The sequence below is a fragment of the Enoplosus armatus genome, chromosome 10 (assembly GCF_043641665.1).
Source record: "Enoplosus armatus isolate fEnoArm2 chromosome 10, fEnoArm2.hap1, whole genome shotgun sequence".
NCBI classification, from domain to species: Eukaryota; Metazoa; Chordata; class Actinopteri; order Centrarchiformes; family Enoplosidae; genus Enoplosus; species Enoplosus armatus.
The window spans coordinates 5619882-5644814 of NC_092189.1; the positions used below are offsets into that span (position 1 = coordinate 5619882).

The following is a 24933-nucleotide window of genomic DNA, read 5'->3' on the forward strand; positions in this document are numbered from 1 at the left end:
TAACAGATGTAACAACACACCCCACACAAACTATGAAGGTGATATTTTGTCGTGTTCAAAGTGGTCTGGGTTGTAAGGCCCTTTTACAAAAGAGAAAATAGGCAGAAGACAAGGATAACAAAACAAAGAAAACACCAAATTAAAAGACTTCATTCATCAGAAAGATGAAATGTCCTTCCTCCACCTTTAACATAATGGATAATGCTAATGATATAATGTGAAATTACGACGTCCTTCATCTCCCTTGAATGTGAAACATTTTCAAAGCCCACATTTCTCCCTGTACTATCTAACAAAACACTTTCCCTTTCAGCTTCCATTTTGCTCTGGTCTCTCTTATGCGCCATCTAAACAAATGCTTTATGTGCATAGTGTGGCATATATACGTGCATCTGCACTATAGGGGAATGAGAAGAAGAGTAAAGGTGGAGAAACCATTGAAAACCAAACAAACCGGCATACGAACTGAAGCATCTGCACACGTGACCAGCCTCTAAACTTTCCCTGGTGCATTTGACTGTGCAGTTTTGCTCGACAAATAAGCCCACTTAAGGGAAACACAGCCTGGCATCAAACAAAAACACAACATAGGAGCTAACAGCGTGGTAGTATAAGGTGTGCAAATGAAGCAGCACAAGACAAAGCTCAACACGAGAGGCAATCTGCGCCGGCTCAGCCAAACTGCTGCTCTTGTTCTTTCAATTAATGGGGCGTTTCACACACACATAGACGCAAACAGACCTCTCAGCCTGATACGGTCTCAACCATTAAGATTATGCAATCTATTTGCGTGTGTCGTGCCTGCTTCCGAAATTGAGGACGCCGAAATGAAGCGGGGGTTCAAAGCAGGACAGGAGAAGACTGCGCTTTTGATGGGAACGAGAGCTTCCTGCTAACACCTGTGACAAATCCTGCTCAACTGAGGGGAACAGAAAGCCTCCGGATAGCAGCAAAGAGTAGCAGAAGAATAAGAAAAAGGGGAGACGGAGACAAAAAGATCTCTTGACCTGAAAGTATAAAGAGGCCATTTCAAACCATGTCTGTGTCTGCGTCAGCAGTGAGGCCTCCTCAGTGACGGGCTATAGCTTAAAAGAACAGTTTTTGTGGAAATATGCTCATTCACTTTCTGGAGTTAGATGAGAAGATTGATACCACTCTTACATGTGCACGCAAAATATGAAGCTACATAGCAGCTGGTTAGCTTAACTTAGCACAAAGACTGGAAACAGGGGCAAACAGCTAACCTGGCCTTGCCAAGGACATAACGACTGTTGAGCCGATCATGAATATGATTTGGGTGAGACGACTGAGTGGACCGGCTCTGTTCCAGTCTGGGTCAGTTGGTGTTGACAGTCAGCAGATAAAATTATATGTATATGTACATATGTGTGTGTGTGTGTGTGTGTGTGTGTGTGTGATATGTAAAGATTCTAATCTTAAGTCTTCTTCTCGCTGCCCGTCGTTCTCATACAGGTTTTATTATCATGTTTGGTATCTGTAGGCTGTAGAGTCCGCGTTGCCCTCGCTCCTCCATCCAGGATCTCATCTAAACTCTTAAGCGCTTTTACTTTTTTGGCCTTTTCAGTGAAGATTGCACTGCACATAAACTTACTTTATGTACTTAAATACTAAGTACTTCTAAGCTGCTGGTTGCCGTCCATGTTTGTTTTGGTACAAGAACGCACGGCAACAGCTCCACTGGTTACTGACCAGTGGTTCAGAGTGTTGTCTGGTGTATTTGCTCAGTCACAAGGTTTATGCTCCTTTCTGTGAAAAATCTGTTTAAGTTGGTGGAAACAATCTTTGTGTGTGGTTTGTCCAGTCTTTATAGGATTAGGCTAATCTTCAGGTTTGTCCCTAGCTTTAGTGAGCTTAAGAGGTGCCGGTAGACTGATTTATTTTACCGTTGGACAGAGCCAGGTAGCTGCTCTCCAGTTTCTTTATGCTAAGCTAATAAGCTGATGGCTGTAGCTTCATATTTACCGTACAGACATGAAAGAAATTAGGGGGGAAAGCTCTCAGTTATTAAAGCTGCATGAACTCCTGAACTCTGTCTGACTTCAGAGCAGTGATATACACATCAGGGGAATGAGGCCGGGAGTGGCACGGCCTGCACGGGTGAATGCATGTCATCGCCTTAAGAGTGGCGGAGGAGGAGGACAGAGTTCGGTCATAACAGCCATTAATCCACTTGGACTGCTCTGAGGTGACAAACAACCAGCGCTGTGACACATCTTTTGGCGGAGCAGATCACAGATACAGATGTGTTTACAAATTGAAAGGGAGACGGCAAAACAACAAAATCATTCAATGAGCGAGCGCGTGCACTTAGCTCGTATAACACAAATGAAAAATAATGACAGTCGCCACAGAGGCTGACAGTCAGGAAGCAGCACGATGGGATTATGATGGATGAGGGGGGAGATGGAGCTCTGGGGAAAGAGACAGGTAGCAGTACAGCACCCATGAGAGACGGGTGGGGGTGGTGGAGGGCAGGAGGAGTGAGTGACAGGGTGGTGCTGTCAGCTCTTCCGTGGCGCGCTCTTCAGGGGAGCCCCGGAGCGTGTTCTGTTAAGTAAACAGCTGCAGCGACGAGAGCTCCTCAAATATTAATAGGGAGCGATCCCCTCCACTCGCCTTGTTCAAACTATCGTTCCCTGAAGTGGACTGCAGTGCTGCAGAAAGGGAGCAGACACGCTGGCCTCCTGTAACGCAGCGGAGGCCACCAGGGCCGCCCGCAGCAGCACCCATCAGACCTGACAGAGCAGGGATCAGCCAAGGGACGCCCAGCCACAGCGAGGCCCTCCCTACGGGCTGACACACAACCCCCCTCGTGGCTCATTATTATCTGCGGCCTCGCAAGAAAACATTTCAGACTGCTAATGAAAACATACAAAACACAGCTCATCCCCACCCGCTCCAGCCTCCATCTGTGCCCATCAAACAGAGATGAATTATAAATGAAAGGGTGCTCAATCTGAGAGGATCAATACTAACAAGGTCTGAGTTAGCCATGGCAGTTCCTCCTCTCTCTGCTTACTTCCCATCTTCCCGCCACTCTCACTGCCAGAGTTTGCCTCTCGGGGGGGAAGAACAAAAAAAAACGACCAATCCGACCTCTCGCTGAATGCTAAGAAGTCAAGCTAACAAGGCAGGATTAACTACTTTTATAGCCATCGTTGTGAAGTTGCTAAAAAAGCGTATAGGCCAAAGCTTATGAGGGAGCCGGTATATGAATGAGACTCTACTCTATTCTACCTCCTTTGATCGACCCACCACTCCCCAACACCCACCCCATCACCTCTCCACTGACAGGCCGACCGGGGGAATTTGCTGAGGAGGAGTAATGGAGCTTGTCGGAGAGCTCCCTGCTTCACACCACTTAGCCTCTCGTCCAGCCAGGGTGGTTGAAAATGTAGGGATGTATGGAGCTGGGGGGGTGGGAGCGGTGGGGGTGGGGGTGGGGGTTGGAGAGGTGCACCACTGATGAGACTCCGCCGGGACTCGGAGCAGACTCCTCACCACCCAAACATTTCTCCTCACATCAGTCACACCACGAGGGCAGAGAAGCGTGCAGCAGCTCCCTCCACCTTCTTTCCTTCGTTAAGCCCGTTCGGCCCTGGCTCACCCTTGGGCTACGATGCCCTCTTCACACAGTCCTGCTGGGCGAACACGGTGTCCTGCTTCATCAATAATTCCTAGGGTCAATCGCCTCAATGAAGACTACACCTTCGACTGCAGCCTGAACGGTGGCAGAGGCATTGTTTTAAGAAGAGCGCGTGAAAATCTGTTTTCAATGTGGAGAAACCATGTGAGATCAAAGTATGTGATAATGACTATAAAGCAGAATGACATTAACCCCAAACCTTAAAGACACAGTGAAATAAGAAATACACTTCTAATCCTGTCTCTGTGTTAGTCAAATAATAATAATAATTAATATCTTGGTATATGCTAAAATATCCTTTTTTTGAGGGTTTTTCCGTCAACATTTCCTTCCTGTAAAATGTCAAAATACGAGGGCATATACATTCAGTCAAATGATTAGCTAAACTCTCAAATCAAACAGGCACACTTGACCGCTCGTGGGTCGTAGCAGCGAGCAGAACAATAGCGTGGGTCTAATCAGCTCTAATCACTTGGTTTCACTGTGACTTTTCTCTCAGCAGTCTTCTGAAAAAAATGAAGCTTTACCAAACATTAGGGCTGTCACTTTTTATTTTAAAAAATGTACACTCTTCGAACGTGGGCAAAAATGAAATGTGCCATCTGTAATAATTTACTGACCCAAGAATAACAAGCATCTGCCACAGCACTTGTTATTAGAAGTCGAAACCTTTGTGATATTAACTGAATTTAAATGGTAATTTGTATTTGTTAAAAGCAGCTAAAAACTTAAATAAACAATACATTTAGATTTGTTTTGTCCAATACTTTGATTTATGACAAACACCCTCAAAACTAAAAACATTCTCATCAGCCTCAGCTGCACTTTGTGTTTAGTGTTAATTAGTAATTATCATAACATTGCGAGCATGTTAGCATGCTAACATTAGCATTTAGCTCAAAGCACAGCTGCACTGAGCCACTAGCATGGCTGTCGACTCTTAAAGTCATTTCAACCAGTTTCACTCCAGCTCTTTATGTTTAAGGTCAGTTCAGGCAGCTTAGTGAGAGCCACGGCCTTCCACCACACACTTTGCGATGTTATAACAGCACAGCTAAACTTCCACCATGGCCACATAGAGAAGACAATGACAGCAAGAGGTCACTTGTCGGGAAAGGGTAAACACGGGTAACTTTAGGTGTTTGAACAACTAAATGATATGGATGTTTTTCCGGGTGAGGACAGCGACCCTCTTTCAAGTTAAATTTGGTTAATTGTTGTTACATATTTATATTGCTGTAAATAAGCCATGAGATACCAAAGATGTGAGATCAGCCCCTCTGCCCTGCTCCACCCTGCCCTGACACGGATGTTATGTCTGCATGGCTGAGCACATGTTGCGTAAGCGCTTCAATATTTCATAGGCCAAAATGAAAAATGCATCTCTTTGAACTATAAGTGCATGGCTGGAGAAGGAGAAAGAGGGCAAGCTGGTGAGGTCGCGAGGTGAAGGAAGAACTAGGAAAATATAGAGGATGAGCAGAAATAAATGGGTCGCCTCTCAGTGCTGAGACAGTCTTGTAATCTTCCTATTCAGGGAAGCTCTGTGCTGATATTATGAGACTGCAACCTGAATTAGGTTCAAACAACTTAGACCTGTGAGTGAACCAACTGCAGAGTGCACTTTGTGGTGAAGGATGCTTTTCATAAACAACAAGACCTTGAAGATTAATTCTGGAGCCGGTGTCCCATGTCACAACCTGCCAAACGCTGTGCACAAAGAAAGAGATTGACAGGCAAACACCTTCAGGTCTTGCTGGGGTTGCCCCCACAGAGCTGAACTCAAATAACTTCAGATTGAGGGAGCGATAGTTTTGAGCAGAAGCGGGAGGGAACCTTTGCAGCCACAACACATCAGCTGTAAAGGCTTCAGATTTATACTGAATATGCCTGCCCTGGAGTGAGGATAAATATAAACAGTGACATCCACGAATAGCCTCCATTTGGGTTAATATGGAGACAAATGTGTACTTTCTCAAACGCGTCTTGTTAATAGATGTGGCTGCTCAAATGTGATCTTGCATTTGCATTGATTTAGCTCGCAGAAGCAGCTTTGATTAAATAGAACTGTGGGCATTTCTGAAAAGCAGATTTGTATCATCCATTAAGTGGGAAAAAAAGTCTCCCATGATGTATGGAGATGCTGGGTGATTCATTTAAAGGAGCTCATTAGCTCAGTGTGAGATGTGTTCATGTCAATATGCTTTCACTCTGCACCTTTTCTACTTTCCTTTCCTTTAATTTCCTCTCCTCTCCTCTCCTCTCTCCTCTCCACCCCGGGTGATGCACCAGTCATCAGACACTGAAAGAAACAAAGACTCCTTCTCTCAGCTGGAGCTGGGAGGAGCTGTCAGTCCCTTCAGCTCTGTTTGATGATAGCATTTCAAATGACACTTTGATCCTCACTCTACACTGTTTGTTTTTCCACCATGATGAAATTCAGCTCGAGAGGCGTGCAACAGGGCACATCATTAAAATGTGGCTCAAACGCGAGGAGCCACGCTCGTTCCCTATAAGCCGCTCGTGACAATTTTTTGACACATCAGCGTAAAGAACACGACAGGGTAGGCGGCGACGGGTTGTAGGGACGAACAGAAATCATGTGTTCACCGCCGAGGTGACGCCGACGTTGAATCAGTGTCTCTGTAAAGACTGAACGAGAATAAATGAGTCTAATGAGGCAGATCTGTCAGAGCTAAGTGTGGTCTGAGGTCTGGGAAGAGTAAAGCACACATTCCTGCCTAATAGCTAAAGAAAATAAGGGGTGAGTATATTTCAAGATGCAGCTACTAGTAAAAACTTCAAATTCAAATCCATGAAAGCTTTTCTTTATTGACTGAGACCGTCTTGCTTTTAACGTTAAACAACACAATATAGAACAAGAACTGACAGACAAATTGCATTCACGATTCTTTAAGGTTATTTGCTCTTTTATCTTTTTCCCCTTCATTTCTGAAACAAGCTTAAAAGCAAAGCTAACTAATCCTCCTCTCCACAGGTCTTTCCAGAATGAATATAAATATAATACACCGACTCTTAATCTCAGTGGAGAAATCAGCCTTTGTCTAAGAATAACGGTGGAAATGCGTAAGATGAACAGCCCAGAGTGTAAGTCTGAAAGAGTTGGCTCTTTTCTTTCTGGGGTGATAATTCTGCTATTGAAGATTTGCAGAGCCACAGCTGAAATAATATGCAAATATCCACCCCATGGGGTGCAGGCTGGCTGACATATTATCAGCAGAGAGACAGTCGTCGCATTTTTTGGGTTTGAGTGCGGTCAAATCAAAAGGCGGAGGCACGATTAAAAAGGTGCACTGTGAAGCACGCGAGACAACACGAGCACTTTAAACAGGATGCCAGCCCTTCTGGGGGAAAAGGATGCTGAGGCCTCCCGTGGAGACAGGAGCGCCTGGCAACCTACATAAAGCCCGGAGAGATAAGACAGACATTTTGGAAAGCCAAACAATGAGAAATGAAAGAATGTAAAAAAAACCCGAAAACAAAGGTTTATCTGGATGAAGAGAAAGTGAAATGATTCCCAGAAAGAGGTGATTTCATGTTCGGTTCTTTCAACAGCCTCTCTGCGTGGTCTTTGGGCTAAAGAAAGACAACCACGGCGATTAGTACTCACCTCTTTTACTTTGGTTTCCCCAGGTGAGTTAGCTCTGCACCCAAGTTCCTGTTATATTTTAGGCGAGTGTTTCTACAGCATGGGAGCCCTTTGCATTCAAATGGGTCTAGGAAGATCTCTAAGACTGACATATTGAAATACGTTTGATGCATTTCTAATACAAATAGGTTTCAAATATATATGATTTTATATATTTGAATTACTCCATGCTCTTGACACCTGCTTGAGAAATCCAGTCATACCGAAGCCTCTCAAATCGGCAGGATTTTGTTACCTGGAAATATGACCCACTGCATGCCCAGTTGCACTTTCCGTAACTAGGAGAAAGTGGTCCTCTAGCTTTGCCAACGCGAAATGGAGAAAACTAGCGAGTCATGTTGAACGTGGGACCAAACCACCTGAAAAGTTTGGACTTTGGATTTGGACTAGGGCAGGGCAGAGGAAGGGGACGAGGGCATGGCACCGGGCCATACATTCACCACCCCACTGTTTTCTCAGAGCCAGTGTTCTGTGAGGCTTTTCCTTAATTTGTACAATACAATGTTTCTTACAAAGAGGTAAAACAAAAAGACTGATATTGACTGAAAATCCGACCCAAAGAGCACTTGAATACTAAGCATTGGGTAAAAATACTAAATTATCATTCTTAACGAGAGAAATCCGCCATCTGAGAAATTCAGACAAGAATTCAAATAACTCCTGCATAAAATACATCTTGGTAACACTGAATTTATTAGCCTTATTGATGTTTTTTTTGCAGAAAAGTGTCTTTTATGAGGCTGCAAACATATTTTTACATAATTACTTAGCAACATGCATATTGTTTGTCCAAGTGTGTGTTTTATAATACTTTTTTTTTTTTTTTTTGTAACACATTCACATTATCTGCTTCCATTCCTAGTTCAATGTAAAAATAGATAAATAAATAAACAAATAAGGGATTCCTAAGTTTCTGTCTGGAAATACATAGAGTGTGTGACACAAAAAAACACAGATTAGATTCACATGCAGACCATGTCATCTTAATTCTATTTTGCTATTTGCCTCTGGTGATTCACAAACAGGCAGGCTGGATAATGAGAGGGAATACTAAGAAGGGCAGCATCAGCGGTGCGTTTGCTGAACAGTACCTGGATGTGGTGCTGCTTATTTGTCTATATTCTACCTCAGGCTCACAAACATTAAAACGGTCTCTCAGGCTGTTCACTGCAGAGAGAGTTTTTCCCTTTGTGGCTCCAGAGCACCAAGAGAAACCTCAGAACTCAAACAGACAGCGCGCTCCTCAGTATTACACTGTGTTATTAAATATCAATCTGTACAACAGTTTGCCAGCCCAGCAGAGTGCTCAAAAAGTCCTGCAAATCTCATTACAAGCAAACTAAGAAGTGATGCATAATGATAATTAAGTTAAAATCAAATTAGGAGTTGATAGAAGAATATGGGATAATGGCTGGTATACCCCATCGTGTCTGGTAAACGATGCTCGAAGGAGCCCGTTGGACATAGCAAAACTGCCTCTCCCCATCATTAAGTTATTAGATTAGCCCGGGGCAGCAAGTAAACAACTTCAGACATCTCGCAGCAGGCATATATCCCACCAGTCCTCACTGTTATTGGATTACTCCAGGAAATTTCTCCAGAAGACGAAATGACTCCATGGAGAGCGTGAGGCAAGGGATGATTATTGGAGAGCAGATGATGGGAAGAACAGAGGAAAGGCCTGCTCGGGCCAGACTCCTGGAGCACTTTGGATCGAGCGGATGGCTAACGAGCAGGAGACAGGGAGTGGATGCAGAGGGCAGCGAGATCTGATTTTGATTATTGGCTGCTGGACGGAGAGAGGCAGCTCGGGCCTGCCAGGTTCTGCATCATCCGCCCTCCTGCCACATCTCGTTTGGGTTACTGCCACGGCAAATGTCCATTCAGCACTATTGGAGACAAATGAGGGCAAGCTCCTCTCAAGGTCAACCACCACCTCCACCAGGGCCACAGGGGGTCTGCCATTCTAATTCCTTATACACTTAGAGTAATTAAAACCCATCCAGAAGAAGCAGGAGAAGTCGATAGAATTTTTTGAGACTGCTAATGAGATGCTAATTTGTTGGCCCGCTAGGAATGAGGTATGAGGAACTCAAGGACACAAAAGAAGATTTATCCACACTTGTGTTGAGTGAACTTTTTCAATTATGGTGCGCGTGTGTGTGTGTGTGTGTGTGCGTGTGCGCATCCACGTCCTCACAGAAATATCGGCGAGTTTATTGAGCAGTGCGCACCGCAGGTTGCCCGGTGTCTTTACGTTTGATAAAAAGATATGAGCATCCTTTCAAGCTCTTTCTAAACTCCTGATCATTTACAGAGCGTCGCCCCTGCGAGTTCAGAGTAAAGTGGAGAAAGCTCCCCTGCCTCGCAGCAGCGAGTGAAGCCACGTACAGATCGCCCTCATGCTGCCTGAAAGTAGTCCAAGTCAGACCTGTTTTCGAGCACCCCACTGTGCCAGCCTTCTACGGACTCGTTGAGTCATTTCAGGAGCACCAGGCTTGCTGTCCTACTTTTTTTTCTGCAGATATCACACAGACTCTCTGATATCTGCACCCACACACACACACTCTCGCTGCTCAACTTTCCTCCCCACATATTTCACTTTATAAGCAATCGCGCCAATCCTGTCCCCTCATGTTTATTCATTGGGTTTGCTCTTTGGACTTGAGTGTGACTCCCCTCTGGGTGAAGACTGCTCCTTGGGCTGCAGAGGAGCATGCCATGAAGCTGAGCAGACAGCGGTGTGGTCTTGGTCTCTCCAGCAGCACCGCAGTCAGCAGAGGCGCATTTTCTGAAGTGTGATTTTTTTTTTACACAAGCAACAAAAAAGTACCCAGATCCCTCCTGCGCTGCCACTCACGAGCCGTGGTGGCGTTCAACTCTTACACCACAACAACCTCGACACATCATGTTTAAAAAGTTAAATAAAAGCTTGCCTCATTAACAAAAGAGGGATAATCTAATTTCTAATCTGCAGGCTCGGGCTCCGGCTGAGCGTCACAACAAGCAGCAGCAGCGCCGCTCTGAAGGACACATCGCTGGGGAAATAACAACAATTAGAGCTGCCAATCACCCAAAATGCCAGAAGATGATTTTGGATGAGTTTCTGCTTCGTCGGGCAGTTTTACAGGGGATACAGAGAGAGAGGAAGGGTGAGGGAGAGGGGATGATATGAGATGTGCAGCATAATCACATTACAAACATGAATCTGTGCAGCTGAGTCACAGTGTAAAGACACTGTTTTGGAATTGTTGTAGCCTTTAAGTACTTCCCACCTCATGTTTTGGTATCTTTCTAATTAGAGTACTCACTGGAAACACTCTGTTTAAGTACTCTAGTGCTCAAACAATTAAAACTGCTAGTTATTTATTCAGTGAAAATGCTTAACAGTGTTTCAGTTTCATATCATTGTAAATTACCTTCTGGATTTTTGGCTGATAGTTGGACAGTGGATTGGTCCACTAGAACTATTAGACCAAATATTAGACAAGGATACACATTTTTCTCAACATAATGAGGAAACATTCTAGTATCAGCTAAGTTGTAAATCTGCAAAAGGTTCACCAACAATGTATTTACTTAGTTTTCCCACGATATCCAGTCTTGCATTACAATATTCCCTCATAGCATCTATCGCATTATTACACTTTTTCATGTGTATGTTTAGGCACTCGCAGCACTTATGGAAAGATGGTGATCTTGGATGTGAACCCCTGGCCTCTGTGCTTTGCACACCCACCATCCACTTCAACCACCTCCCCATAAATAACAGGCAGTGGGAAATGTCGCACTTCCTTGTTGCTAGTGAGCATAAGTCAGGCGGCAATTACATTTCCTTCTAAAACGTAATTGCCCATATAAATTACTAGTATATAAATGCAATTTCTAGGAGACAGGTATGAGGTTTGAGGTTGCAAGCTTACAGTAAATTCAGACATTTTCTAGATTAAATGATGAATGGACTTAATGGACTTAATGGACTTAAAACATTTGTCTGATAATGGCAATAATTATTAGTTGCACTCAAAGGGATGCTAAAGCAATTTAGAATTGCATTTCCATAAACTTGGTGGACATACTGAAAAAAGAATGGACGAAATCAAAGATATTTAGTCTCTAGTATGGGTAAACCCCCCCCAAAAAGATGCTACACTTCCCATAATGTAACTCAGCATGCCCGGAGACCTCCGTGTCAAACAGCCCTGTAACAGTCTGTAAAAGTTACAGTCTGTAACAAAGGCTTTCTGTTGAGAAGTTGAAGTCTCCGAGCCGAGATACTAGTTACTGATGGTCATTCAACACCTCCAAAGTGAAGGCTGGCTGCTTGTTAAACTACAATGTTTAGTTTTCTAGTTCTACACTTTTTATATATTGAATATAAAGTGTGTGTGTTGCCGCTTTGGAGTTATTGGAGGACACCTTTGACAAAGTGAGTGACAGAGTAAGTAATGTAATCAGTGATGTGACTATTTTTGCTGATGACTAATTAGTAAAGTAATGTGATTACTGTTTCAATATGTAATGAGTAACTGATAACTCCGGTAGTACTCCCTATGATAAGTAAACGGATCTTGATGTGTCGCCCCTTTAAGTTCTCTTAATGTCAGCCTCAACGCTGTCCTCTCTCCTCGGCGCTGACTCAAAACTCTCTGCAACAGATTTCATGTGTCGAGTTACCTCCAGACTGCTCAATGACGTGCAGCGTCACAAACTAATACACACTTCAGAAATATCGGACTCCACCATTTATTTTCTAAATTAAATTCTCGGCATGCGCGAGAAAAGCGTCTCATTTTAAGAGATTAGATTTAAAGACGAGCATCCTGCACAGGTTTACAGATTCTCGTTTTGAACTAAATTGACAACATCAGGCCATTGAGTGTGAGGCAATCACAGCACGCGCAGGGGGGAGGGGGGCGAGGGGGGGGGGGGGGTGTTATGATCTCGCTAATGTGAATCAAAATGAAATCCGAGAGTCTGTCACATAGCTGAGTGGATGCTGCAGTTTATCCATTACGAACTATTTCCCTGGTATACTATAAAGAGATCAGCTAAGGCTCATTAGATTGTCAAATGGCATATGAGACATTATGCGCGAGAGCCACGCATCATTAGAAATTCCTAATGCCTTACCTATTTCCTGGTATTGATCTTGAAGAAGCCTAATGTTAAAGCAGCCTGTCATCTCGCTGCTTAAAAGACAAAGATAGACAGAGCCATTACTTTTTCTATTGTTTGGAGAAGTTGACTTCAAAAGGGTGAAAACCTCTGGTGGAGTCTGAGGCTTGGGAAAGCGGAGCAGGGCAGGTGGAGCTGCGAGGAGAGGGGGATGCAGGGATAGAGAGAGCAACTCAGAGATGGGAGATGGAGGAGTGGAGAGGGGAAGCCCTTTGATCTCCGGCAGAAGTGAGCGCTGAAGAAAAGAGACAGAGAGCAGGAAAGAAGATTGCAAACAAGGCATGCACTCAATTCCCAGTAGTAGCGGGAGTGCGAGAGGAAGAGGCAGACAGAGGCAGAAAGACAGAAGGAGAGAGAAAAGTCAAGTGGATTGAGCGAGACAGAGATGGAGAGAGAGAAAGAGGTCGGCAGGATCAGAGAGGGCGAGAGATTGAGAAGAAAGGAGGAGAAGAGATAGAGAGAGTGAAAAGAGAGAGAGGATGAAAATGAAAAGTAGAGGGAAACAGATAAGACCAGGATGTTAAAAGGATTTCAGTCCAGGGGCTGTTTGGGGAGTTCTCTCAAGCCCTATGCTAAAGCAATTAGTATTGAACCCCTTCTAGGAAAGCGCAGCCAAACCGCAGCTGCAGTCTCTAACATAGTTAGTGTGTAACAACCAAGTCAAGCAAACCCCTCGGTCCCCATTAAACCCAGAGTTTTAATTGGCATGTCAGGATGGTGCTGCGTTTCACAACCCGTGAGTGTGCGCTCTCAAAAAAAAAAGTTGGCCCAAGGAGTGTGCGCACACCCCACTTCAAGTGGAAACCCCGAGACAGTAAACAGAGCTGCCGCGCTGGATTGAAAAGGCCTGTGTAGCGTGATAACAAAAGCTCGACATTAAATGTGAAAGGAATATTTCAAAACAACTGATGCTAAACTTGCTGCGCTGCGAGAGAAAACTTGTCCAACCAAACCAGTTCTTAAAGTTCACAACTTCAAATGTATGTTGGAGTTTCTGTTTAAAGTGAGCGTTTGTAACTTTTGATGTACGGTCGAAATTATACAATATGATGGTAAACGCTAAAATATAGAGTAACAGTGGCACAAGTAAAGAAAAGTAGAAAAAGTCAATGAACTGACTCAGTGAGTGATGTCAGTAACACAGCAGCAATATCTCGCAATATCTACATATGGTTGTAAACAGTCAAATATGTGTATTAAAGGAGTAGTTCAACATTTTGGGAAATGCGTTTATCCACTTTATAGCAGAGTTACATGAGAGGAGCAGCCTTCTTTTAAGCAACAACTCAGCGAGGAAATGCTGATAGTGTCACATGGTTCCTGCTGACCTCTATAATATAATATAATATATCTGCTTCCTGTTAGATCAGGTGTCATTTCACCATTCAGTCATTCACTTTCAGCAGTCACCTGCCTCCTGTTCTGCTCAGCTGACAGCGGCTGAACCTCCGTGTCTCCAGGTTTGACTGCTTGTACATTCACATCACTGTGGCACTGCGCTGTTATTTTGAATACATCTGCTAGCTGGAACCAGTCATACCAGTCAGTCTCCTCTGACCTCTGATAACTGTGAGTGCTGTCCAGGACCGCTGCTGACTGGCGGTTTTTTTTCCCCCCACTCTCTGAATAACAGCCGTCACTGACTGCAGTGCGCCAAAATCTCAGGAGGCTGTCACTTTCTGGAACAACACGTCTGGCACCGACAACCGCCCAACATCTAAAGTCACTTTAACCACAAACGTCTGTGCCATTCTAACATTTAGTTTAGCAGCAGCTGAACGGCTCATCTCTGTCTGCGAGCATTATGCTTCTGCTTTATTTATACGTGACTCACCGTCTGGAGGAGTGAGCTGCTCCTGTGAACAGTGATGTGTAGCCAAGAAAGTTCTGATTTGAGAACGTCAATTATCAGTTTAAAACTGACAAAATGACGTTTTTCTCTCTGAAAAACACCATGTCTGTTTGAGACAGGTTTGAACAAACCATGCTCACTGCTTACCTTGGAATATGGCAGCGTTCTGGATGATGAGACGTTTGAGCTGAGCGCTGACAACCTGCAGACCAGACTCCATGTTGCTGCGTGCGGCCACCTGATACCGCTCCTCCATCTTCTTGGAACAGCAGGTGGGGCCTTTGGTTTGGCAAACCTGCAGATCCGCACCTGGCAGGAAATCAGCAGAGACAGGACAGGAGTCTGGATGAGCAAGAGGGAAGGGAGGCTGCAAAGCCACTTTTGTTTAATTTTCACACAACAGAAGCCTCCTCCTCCTTCACACACACACACACAAAGATTCAGCTGCATCGTCTGCATGCTAAACACAGGGAACACTATCTACAGCAGAACCCGCAGAACTAATGAGCGTGCGATCATTATGTAGGGCTTGTGTTATTAAGCCAGGCTGGAGTCAAAAATAAATTACTGCTAAAAATGAGTCATTTTGATGCACATTTAAGCAATACACCAAGGCGATGTTGTTTTCCTCAGAGATCAGTTTGGTCAACAGAAACTTTCCCACCACCGCAGGCTGCACTTTTCACACAGAGGATCAAAAAAAGAAAGCATTTTCTTGAGAGCCGGGAGCAGTTCAACGTGCAGACAAACAAACCCAGGTTTCAGCACGCTTCCACCATGTATGACATTTAACAACAACAACAGCCACGTGAAGGCGGCGAAACAACATTGCTGCACCTGGCCACTGACACTACGTGTTGTTTACACAGATGAGGAATAATTGGATTCCCAGAGCTTCTATTGAAAGGTGCCGGATGTAAGCCGGAGAAAGCAAAAAAAAAAAAAAAAAAAAAGGTGACAAGGACGTTTCATTGGGGCTATGTAGCCGTACACAACCGGATCAAAGAATAAACGCCCTGAAGAAATTAATTCAGTCTGAAAAAAGAAAAAAAAAAACAGTGAGGCGGGAGATAAAGACTACGCCGTTAGAATTCAGTCTGATCAAGGATAGCGAAGGTGCCTCAGCTGCGGTGAGCGGACTGCAGTTTTGTGTGATGTTGCACTGAAGGACACCTTTTACAGAGCCGTCCTTTCTGCTTTTATTACATGAATATGAATCTACTATGACAATGTCTCAGTAACGCAGTGAGAAGTTTAAAGTTTATTCTAAAAGTTGGGAAAAAAGTTTACGCTACAATTCAAAGTAATGTGTTTTTCAATGACGCCTTTACAAAAGAGGGAACAGCACAAAAGTGTGTTGCAGTTATCATGATTCTGTCAAAACACCTCTATTGAAAACGAGAGGTCCAGTGGAATATGTACTTTCCATAGGCAGGCTATACATTTCCAGCGTCTTCCCTGATCGCTCCTCTAAAACGACGCACACACAAGACATCACACAGACATAAATAGGGCACAACCATCTGATGTTTAAATACAAGCACTAAGGAGTTCCCTCTCCTCAGTGCTTCCCCCTCTCTCTCTGTCTCTCTCTCTCTGTCCCATGTGGCTGTTGAAAGCTTCAGTGGAGGCTGCAGTCGTAACGTGCCAAGCTGCGTCGAGGAGTTGTCTGCAGGATCTGCTGCCTGATTGATGGCGTGGTAAACAAATGTCAGGGGAGTCTGCCAGCTTCAGCTGCCACTGCTCAGGGTGCAGAGGATAAGGAGACGGAGGCACAGAGATTAATTTGGAGGGAGGGCTCGGATTGTATTATATATATCCGAAAAGTCTTGATAACAAGCATGTCAGAAGACTGAGGAAAGGCTTTTGTCTTTATCTCAATATGAAAAGTGGTTTGAGGCTTTGTCTCTTTGAGATCTTCAAACAATAGATTTTCAGAAACAGAGCTCAGACTGTAACAATGAAAACAGCAAGCATGGAGGGGAGTTAAACTAGCAGGAGACGCAACAGAGTGACAGTCTCGATAATTAATAAGTACTGGGGAGTCAAACACTGAGTGGCTTCGGCTAACTCCCCGCTCACTCCCATCAGGGTTTAAGGTGTAGAGTCTAATGAGCGAAACTGGCAATAAAACTGTCACACAGCACCTTTTGTATGCATACTGACAGGCCTAATATCTTAAATCAATACCGACAAAGGAGTCCTGGCAGATAAGATCAAGTTAATTTCAGGCCGCAGGAGCAAAATTATTAAGCTGTCAATAGCACCGCAGGTGAGGCGAGCGCGGCCGGTGCGGCAGAGAGACGGGGATTTAGCAATTATCTCCGGCAGAAACAGACAGTTTCATCTGCACGTTTGTCGTTTTGCAGATGATAAATGCGTTTCATTACAGGGATTCCACAGCGGCGAGGAACAAGTGAAGGATTCGGCAGGAAAATGATTCCCCATAGACTTTCACAAATAATAAAATGGCACCGTCTAAATTCAGCCTTCTCTCTGACTGACAGATCACTTGGGAATAAGCTCCCTGCTTCTCCTCTTTCCTTTAGGCTCAGCTCTCTTCCCCCCCCCCGCCTTTTTTTTTATTCCTTGTCATCCCTGCACAGTTTTGTTCTGAGCTTGCTTCACTTCTTCACCTACCTTGAGCTTAATAGCCACCGGGCACTGAGAGGACCTTTCTATCAGTCTCTTATTGGTTAATTAGTCGATCTTTGTGTCCTGATGGCCAATTCTCTCACGCCAAATGAAGAGAGACAAGGTGCAGGGCCAGGAGCAATTTAGATGTAAATTTCCACCCAACATAGCATCTCAGTCCAAGGTGATGCCTTTAAATGATTACATACTTTCAATCAATACTCTGAAACGGCGGGTCCAGACAATTCAACATGCAGAACGGCCGCCGCTTTCATGAGTGTCAAGGTCTTTGTATGCCTTTTTCAAAGTGGCCCTTCAGTTTGTCACAGCCTTATCTGACAATCCGTCGCTGCTTCTCTTGTGACGGGGAGTTTCTGCTGAAGTGCCACGGGTGAAAGCTCCAGCAGGGGGCTCAAACAGTCCTGAGTACACACCCACTCAAGTCTTTAACAAGCTTGGGGACTCCAAGCCAGGGGAACGGGGACAGCCTCAAAATCCTAAAAATGGCTCTTAGTTCCCCAGCACCAATTAGAAAGCTATCACGATGCAAGTTTAATGATGGAGACCATGGGGGAAAAAACAAGTTGTATTAGGATATAGAATATGTTAAAAGCTGTTCATTATGAGCATAAATTATACATCAGCTACCAGTGTTGAGGCGAAGCATGTGGGACTCCTTGGCTTCCTCTCCAGGGCAAAATAAGCCAGTGTCACTTTGCAGAGACAATAAATGAAGTGAAGATAGTGCAAATTACAACCAACCTAAGGAATAATACTGTAATATCATTAGCTACTGGGGATTACAATGGTTCGGAGTATTTTTAGCGCTTTGCTCACTGTTCTACTTTAAGCCGTTTGATGAAGCAATAATTTGAAAGCTGGAAGCGTGAATGTGCAAGAGCCCCGCTTTCTGTACACAAAACAATGAGGCAGCAAACACGAGTGCCCTTCATTAAAGAGGGGAGAGCTGAAAAAACAAAGCGCACATCAGGGCTTAATTAGACACAAAGACCTCTCACTTCAGGTCCACCCGTTAGTCGCGTCCTGTGTCACTTCAACAGCAGAAGCTTTGTTGTTCAGTTTTTCAACATAAACAACAAGCCCGGGTGACCTGACCCTGCAGCTAATTACTGACAAGTCCACATCTGCTGGACCCATTTTTTTTGGCGTCCTGCTAAGCAGTATCGACAGAACTTGAAAGTGTTATTGTTTCAGCTCAGAGAAAACAATACTAATACAAGCGCAGGATTTTCTGTTGGAACAAGTGTCAGCTGTCAGCTCAGCCTCCAGCAAACTAGTCTAACTCTTCCATTCGGCGAGAATCTGACGCTCCTCTCATGAATCAGCCCAGAGATCCTCCTCATCCTCCCCCGACACTGGCGGAGCATGCTCTCGCTGCTCATGTCCTGGGGTAAGTGCTGCTCATGCGCCTCCTGCACACACATGACGACGCGATGGAGTGAGCTGACACCCAGCCTCCATTTCACCCTTCAGACACTACAGCCACCCACAGCAGCAGCCACAACAAAGACAGGAGTGCTACTCCTACGGCGCAGTCAGGTCTCCGCTGTGATGTTGACTCCTCTGCACTCGCTTCTTTTGAATCATGTTGGTGGAAAGAAAAACTTTTTGCGGTGTTTTTCGCCCATCCCTTCCTGGCACCACATGCATTATTAGAATTCTGCTCTGCCTTCCTGCGGACATCTCTCTGAATCAGCCACCTCCCCCACACAACACACACCATATCAATACAGGCTACATCTCGTCTCTCCATCACACACACACACACACACACACACAGAAAGTGATACTTCCCTCGGTCAAATCACAGCAAGCCATCCTCAACATTTAATTTCATCAATCTTTCATTCGCTGTGTGCCTCGACAAAGAACCTCATGTTACATTAGGCTGCACCCCCCCCCCCCCCCACTGTTTCACATTTACTCTGCAAATTTGTAGCAAGCACAAAGTTCAGAACAATTACAGAAGATGTAACTGTGACTGAAAGCGTCCAACTTATTCTGTATAAATTAATGACAAGGATTTATTATGGATGAGGCATGACCAAAAAAAAAAAATAGGGCCAAAAAGTGTGCTAAAGATATGAGAAGTGACTGCATATTTGATTCTTTTGGAAAATGGAAAAGAAAAGTCAGCTCATTAAAACAAAAGTGGAGGAGCTTCGGTTTATGGAAATCCTACCTAAAGCACAAGCCTTGGACCGTAACTGTGTCTCAATCAGGATACTTTGGAAATGTTTATCCCTTAAATATTGTCTAGTATGATGACAGATGTCAGTGCAATCACTGGGTATAAAGGGCAGCATGACATACTGGAAACATGCCTGGAAAGTTTAATATGTGTCACATTTTTCCAGTACAAACAAAAATATAATTTATTTAGGAATAGAATGTGACTTTACACACATGATGTGTGTTTTATTGTTGTTTTAATGGCTAATTTAACATCTGGCTGAACTGAACTGTTGAAAATGTGCCTTTTGGCTAACGCTGGCACATTTACAGTCATGTTGATCAGTGTGCATCATCCCTGAAAAGAAATAACAATATACAATATATTCAAAATTATAATAAAATAAAACAGTATGTGGAAATGTTGATTTACACTGAATATATTAAGAACGAGTGAAAGCAGTGAATGAGATAGCTGTTGATGTAATGTTTGGTGCTGCATCTTTCTGCACACACACCGAAACACAAGAAATCAATATTAGATTATTCCAGTGGTTCCCATCCAGGGGTTTAAGACCCCCGCACAGGGTCCCAAGAGAAATCTGAAGGGTCGCATGATGATTAACAAGAAAGCAGAAAATACATACGAGTGCTCGCCCACATCAAATTGTGTTTATTTCCACTAATCTTTGCTTCTTTTCTTGTTAATTACTGAATAATTGTACCCCTGAAAATGATCCATATAATACAACTTTAACTGATCACAACCGCTGGTGACGAGGGGGCACAAGTAGACGTCTCTTCATTTTAAGGGGCTACAAGTCAAAAAGGTTGAGTGCCACAGCATTATTCCATCAAATGAATCACACATTTTACAGGGTTAACTCCTCCTCGTCACTTCTCTGCGGATTCACGCCTTACAGTTACGAACATTTTGAATTTGAAGTGACTTCCTTCATTTACTGGATGAAAGTGGCACAGCCAAGGCCGTGTCACGTCCTCCCTGCAGGCCTTGCAAATTTAGCTGTTTCCCCCCCAAAACACTACAGAACTATTTTACATTTAAATCTGTTGAAACCCCTTTTCTCACTCGCTTGCAGTACTTTTATTTTGGCTGTGAGTCGTGAAATCACATCCCATTATATTTCACTACAGTTGTTCCCAACGTGGGGTCTTGAGATCCCTCTGGGACTGTGAGGGTTCGGGAAGTCTGCGGGATATCAGGAGTTGTTTCATTCTGCAGGATGTCAATCCAAGTGCTGACAGTTAACACATGTTGGGAATGTGAGAGAAAGACGTTTTCCCTCCGAGGTTTAAGTCTCCCTGTTACTGTACTGGTTCAGTTAAGTCGTTCTGTATCAGTCTTATTCATCAAATATATATCAGTGTTTTTCTTGTGGCTCAGTGGGACACAGGTTTGTTTGTTGTTGGGTTTTTTTTTTTTGTACAAATAACTCAGTTTAATTGGGCATCTTATATTCCCCCATGTGTTTTGTTGACTTGACTTCTTCATTGTTGCACTGTTGTATGTGTGATAATACTTTTCTTCTGACATTATCAAAAGCATTGAAGTGATCCGTCGAAGTGGAAACTCTTCTCTTTGTCACAAACTCATTTGATGAAGATTAACAGAAATTATCATGAAACATTTTTACTACTCCAAATAAGGGGACCTTTAATGTTTCATATGCTATATGGGCTATGCATCATTTTGCCAAAAAGTCGTGTTCACAGGGTGAATCAGAAGCCAGAGAGGAGTAACTCCCTGTCAGACTTCTTATGGACAGTCCTGTCAACACCAACACAGCTACAGGGACTGTGAAAATTCACCGTCTTAACCAGGTTTTATATCGGGAGTCTCTGAGACCCAAAACAGAAGCATCATTTTCTTTAGCTGACTTTACATGTCATCGTATTTAAAGGCTACTCATGAAATTAGGAAACATCATACAGGATCACAATGATAAAACAATGATTACGTGTGGGTTTTTTTTTGAGCTGATAAAGAGGACTTATCAGAACAGAACATTAGAGCCATGACGTGTTTTTGAGCCCCTGTTTTACATTAATGTGTAAATCTAGTGTTGAGCTTCATCATCAGTTACTGTATGACCAGCTCACTTAATAAAACCAGCAATGAATCTGCAACAGAGTAGCCACGGGCGTCTTGGGAATGTGTAAACCAAACTACCTCTTAACTGGCCAGGATGAATTGTCCTTTGGCTGACTGGTGGATTGATTTCCAGCGTCAGTAAATGGTTTTTGAGCCGCCTGGTGAGCAGGGTGTCCAGCTCAGACTCCTCAGTGAAGGTGCACCAGCAGCTGGGCTGCCTCAGATCTCAGGGAGGCTAAATATTTCTCTTGGCCTGCTTCGATGATTCCCCCCTTTTGCTGGCAGATAGAATGCTTGATGGCCGATATGTGGAGGGTGTGTGATTAAAGATGGATGCACGGGGATATATAGGGCTCAGCGGTTGGAGCTGCATGCGCCCACAGATGTGAGATTAATATTGGGGGTAGAGGGAGCATGACAAAATATGCCTCAAAGTGCGTTGCACATCTTTTCCAGCCGTTTGATTTGAAGCATTTCATGATTCGTTACACTCCTTCATGTCCACAGAACATGTAGTGTTGTTTGGTAAACCTCTCTGAATCACGTGGGGGTGAGTTGTGTGAGAGCTGCATGCTAAGAATGGAGTGAAGAAACAGGTAACCTGGAGCACTTCCCCTTGCTGACATGACACTAAAACATCCAATTAACATTTGCAGCTGGCTGTGATTCAGCCACATGAGAGCGACCTCCATTTACATACTGAATCAGAATGCATGCAACAGGCTCCGGCGCTACACCAACATGCTGTGTTCTGCAAAACAGGTTCTGGTTGTCCCTCCATCACCATTGGCTGAGTGTGTTTTTTCTCCTCACGTCTCAACAGCCAAGTCAAGTTTTCTCAAGACACGTTCCTTCCTCATCCTCATCCGAGGCAGAGTCAGTGACATTTGAGCTCCGGGGAACAATCATGATCCAGTTGGGATAACTACAGATTTGTTTCCAGGGTGGTCACAATTCACATCACACCACTGATATATATATTCTGTGACCATGTGGCTGAGGAAAAGCTGCCAAGGCATGAGCCTGAACATGACTATTAACCAACTCCCATAAAGGAAGAGTGCTGATCTGATTTTCTTTGTGTGCAGTCCATCATCACCCACAGAACAAAAAAAACCCCCCCAACAACTCAAATTTAGCAGGAGGCTCAAACCAGCACAACCAAAATATGCTCACATCTGATTCCAATTTCCAGAAGCACTGACCAAATCAAAGTTAGGAAAGGTTACTTGGCTCCGTGTCTGGATCAATACCGGAGCGAATCGATTCTGTACGCTTGTTATTTAACAGTTAACTGGTGGTTTATATAATTCAACCTGCATATTTAACAAGACACTTAACGTGGCCAATAGATTTTTATTTATTTATTTTTTTTTTTTACAGAGCAGGTTGTTCAGCCAGAGGGATGGAGAGAGTGTGTGTGGGTTGGCTCTCTCGGCAGCCTTGAAACAGGGAGGAAAAGATGGGCTCGATGGCGTTAGAGACCTGCTGTAATGACAATGCCCTCTGAAACTGGATGTGAGTGTTTGCAGTCTGAGCTGAAATTGTAGAAATCCATTTTCACAGAAGCGCAGACATCATGTGCGTAAGACACGGAGCTATAAAGCATTAAGTTGATGACAGTTACCTGACACCGGGTTTTCAGGGACCCACTTGGAGCCCGGATGCAGAGAGTGAAACACCGTGCGCACCTCCTGGCAGTTTGGCACCTGTCCGCCGGGCAGGGAGAACAGCTGGAGGAAGGCGCACAGGAAGAGCGCGCTGTGGACCGACGGAGCGAGCATGGCAGGCGGGGAGCACCGAACCGGGCGGAAGAGAGCTGAGGTAAACTTCAGAAGTTACAGGAGGATCCCGTGTCTGCGCTGATGAGGTGAAGCTGCGGCTCCCTGCCGAGCTCGGATCAGCATCCTTCCGCTTTTTTCCCCTCGCCCCCTCAAACGGTCCGTCCAGCGGCTGAGCCTCTGTGGTGGAGCGACTTCGATGCTGAGAACTTACGAGTCCCTCTTCACTTGCGGCACTGACTCTCAGCTCGCCGCACAGATGAGCGAGCCCCGGATATATGCGCGCGCTCCCTTCCCAAAAAAAAAAAGAAGCGCGCGCGCCACGGCGTGAACCCGAGCGTATACGGAGATCTCCCCTCTCGTGCGTGATAGTAGTGATGCGGGCTGGTACGCTGGCCCTGCGTGGTGTGCAGGAGTGGAGATATGAGGGAGGGGATTCACGCACGCACGCACGAGCTGTTGTGTGACATGAATGGCACCGCGCGTGATAGGATGCAATTAGGGCGCAGCACCTGTCTGAGGCGCATGACGCGGCCACAAGCTCCACATATGGTACAATGACAAATGACACAACAAAAAAATAAGAGTCGGATGTGATCTGAAAATGAGCTTTTATTATTCAACCGCATGGAGAAAGTGTGCAGAGAGCGCGCGCAACACTCAGAAATCTGTGCAAACCAAGCAGAAGTGCTCACGAACAGCCTCCTCTTATCTCCAATAATTATATGAACGTAATGACACAACATCGTGGCATTTTACTTCACTTGACAGTTGTTTTACTTCCACTCAGCTCCAAAGAGCCAATAAAGTTGAAATGATGCCACCTAGTGTTCAGTGTGCAGGCCAGCACGCTGTGTGCACACCTCAGTTCATTATGCCAGAGAAAAGCACATCTATCATAATATATCTATGTTTCTACACGAATGGGTACAATGTGATAAACAAATGTGTGTGGCTGTTCACAACATCTGGCGGATTGCAGATGGATACTGTGCAATTTCTTTCATTTTGTCGAGTATTGAAATTGTGAAGTCATCCACCTGCAAACAGCGAGACAAACAGCAACGCCAAAGAAACTTAATGTCAATGTGCCTTAACATGACTACTACAACAGTGTGTGGGGGGGCAGCTGCTCCCTTGTGCCTGCGGGTGAAATACGATTTTTGGTCTTTTAAGTGTTCATCAAAGCTTGGAACAGCAGAAAACAGAACCTGTATCTCCTCCTTTGGCCGCGTGTCTGAGGAACAGAGAGCTTTGCATGGATTTGCACAGCAGAGACTGGCAGAAGCTGAGAGCAAACCAACAAAACTCGCCGTAAACCCACCGGAGTTCCACCTTCAAGAGCGAACAGGCCGATGCATGAGGAGGAAAGGTGACCAGCAGTACCTGAAGTGCACAAACTGCAGTAGATCTGTGTGTACTACCTGCACTGTGAGCACTTTGGAACTGCAGAGTCGACAACATGTTCAGCTTAAGAGTGGGGAAAGTCATGAGTCACTAAAAGATGTCTGAGGGAAAGACCGGTGTGCACGCACACACAGACTGATAATAGTGATACACACCGACAGCAACTTATTCACCCTTCTGTTTATGTAACAAAACATTCAAATGTTAAAAGTAAACAACTTATCTGCACAGTCAAATCATGATGAAAAACACAAAAATGGTGTTGTATTGTGTATACATGCACTCTGGTAACCTGGTGTCTTTTAAGCAATTAATTATTTGTTTTCTTATTTTTGAGATTTTTCAGATGAATCTGCTCTGTACTACTTCTGTCTGGCCATATGGTTTCTGTAGATTTAAAAAGACTACAACATATTGGCTCAAGCTAAACAAACTAGT

The 24933-nt window shown here is 44.4% G+C and overlaps 1 protein-coding gene across 1 annotated transcript in view; it reads right to left on the reverse strand.

Moving 5' to 3' along the window:
* gpc3 (glypican 3) overlaps nucleotides 1-23091 on the reverse strand; it is an 89477-nt gene extending 66386 nt beyond the window's left edge. The window contains exons 1-2 of the mRNA XM_070913736.1: nucleotides 22935-23091; nucleotides 14515-14676 (exon numbers count right to left, since the gene is read on the reverse strand). Coding sequence (XP_070769837.1) covers nucleotides 14515-14676; nucleotides 22935-23091 — 319 coding nt within the window. The remainder of the gene's footprint in view (nucleotides 1-14514; nucleotides 14677-22934) is intronic.
* Nucleotides 23092-24933: the final 1842 nt, after the last annotated feature.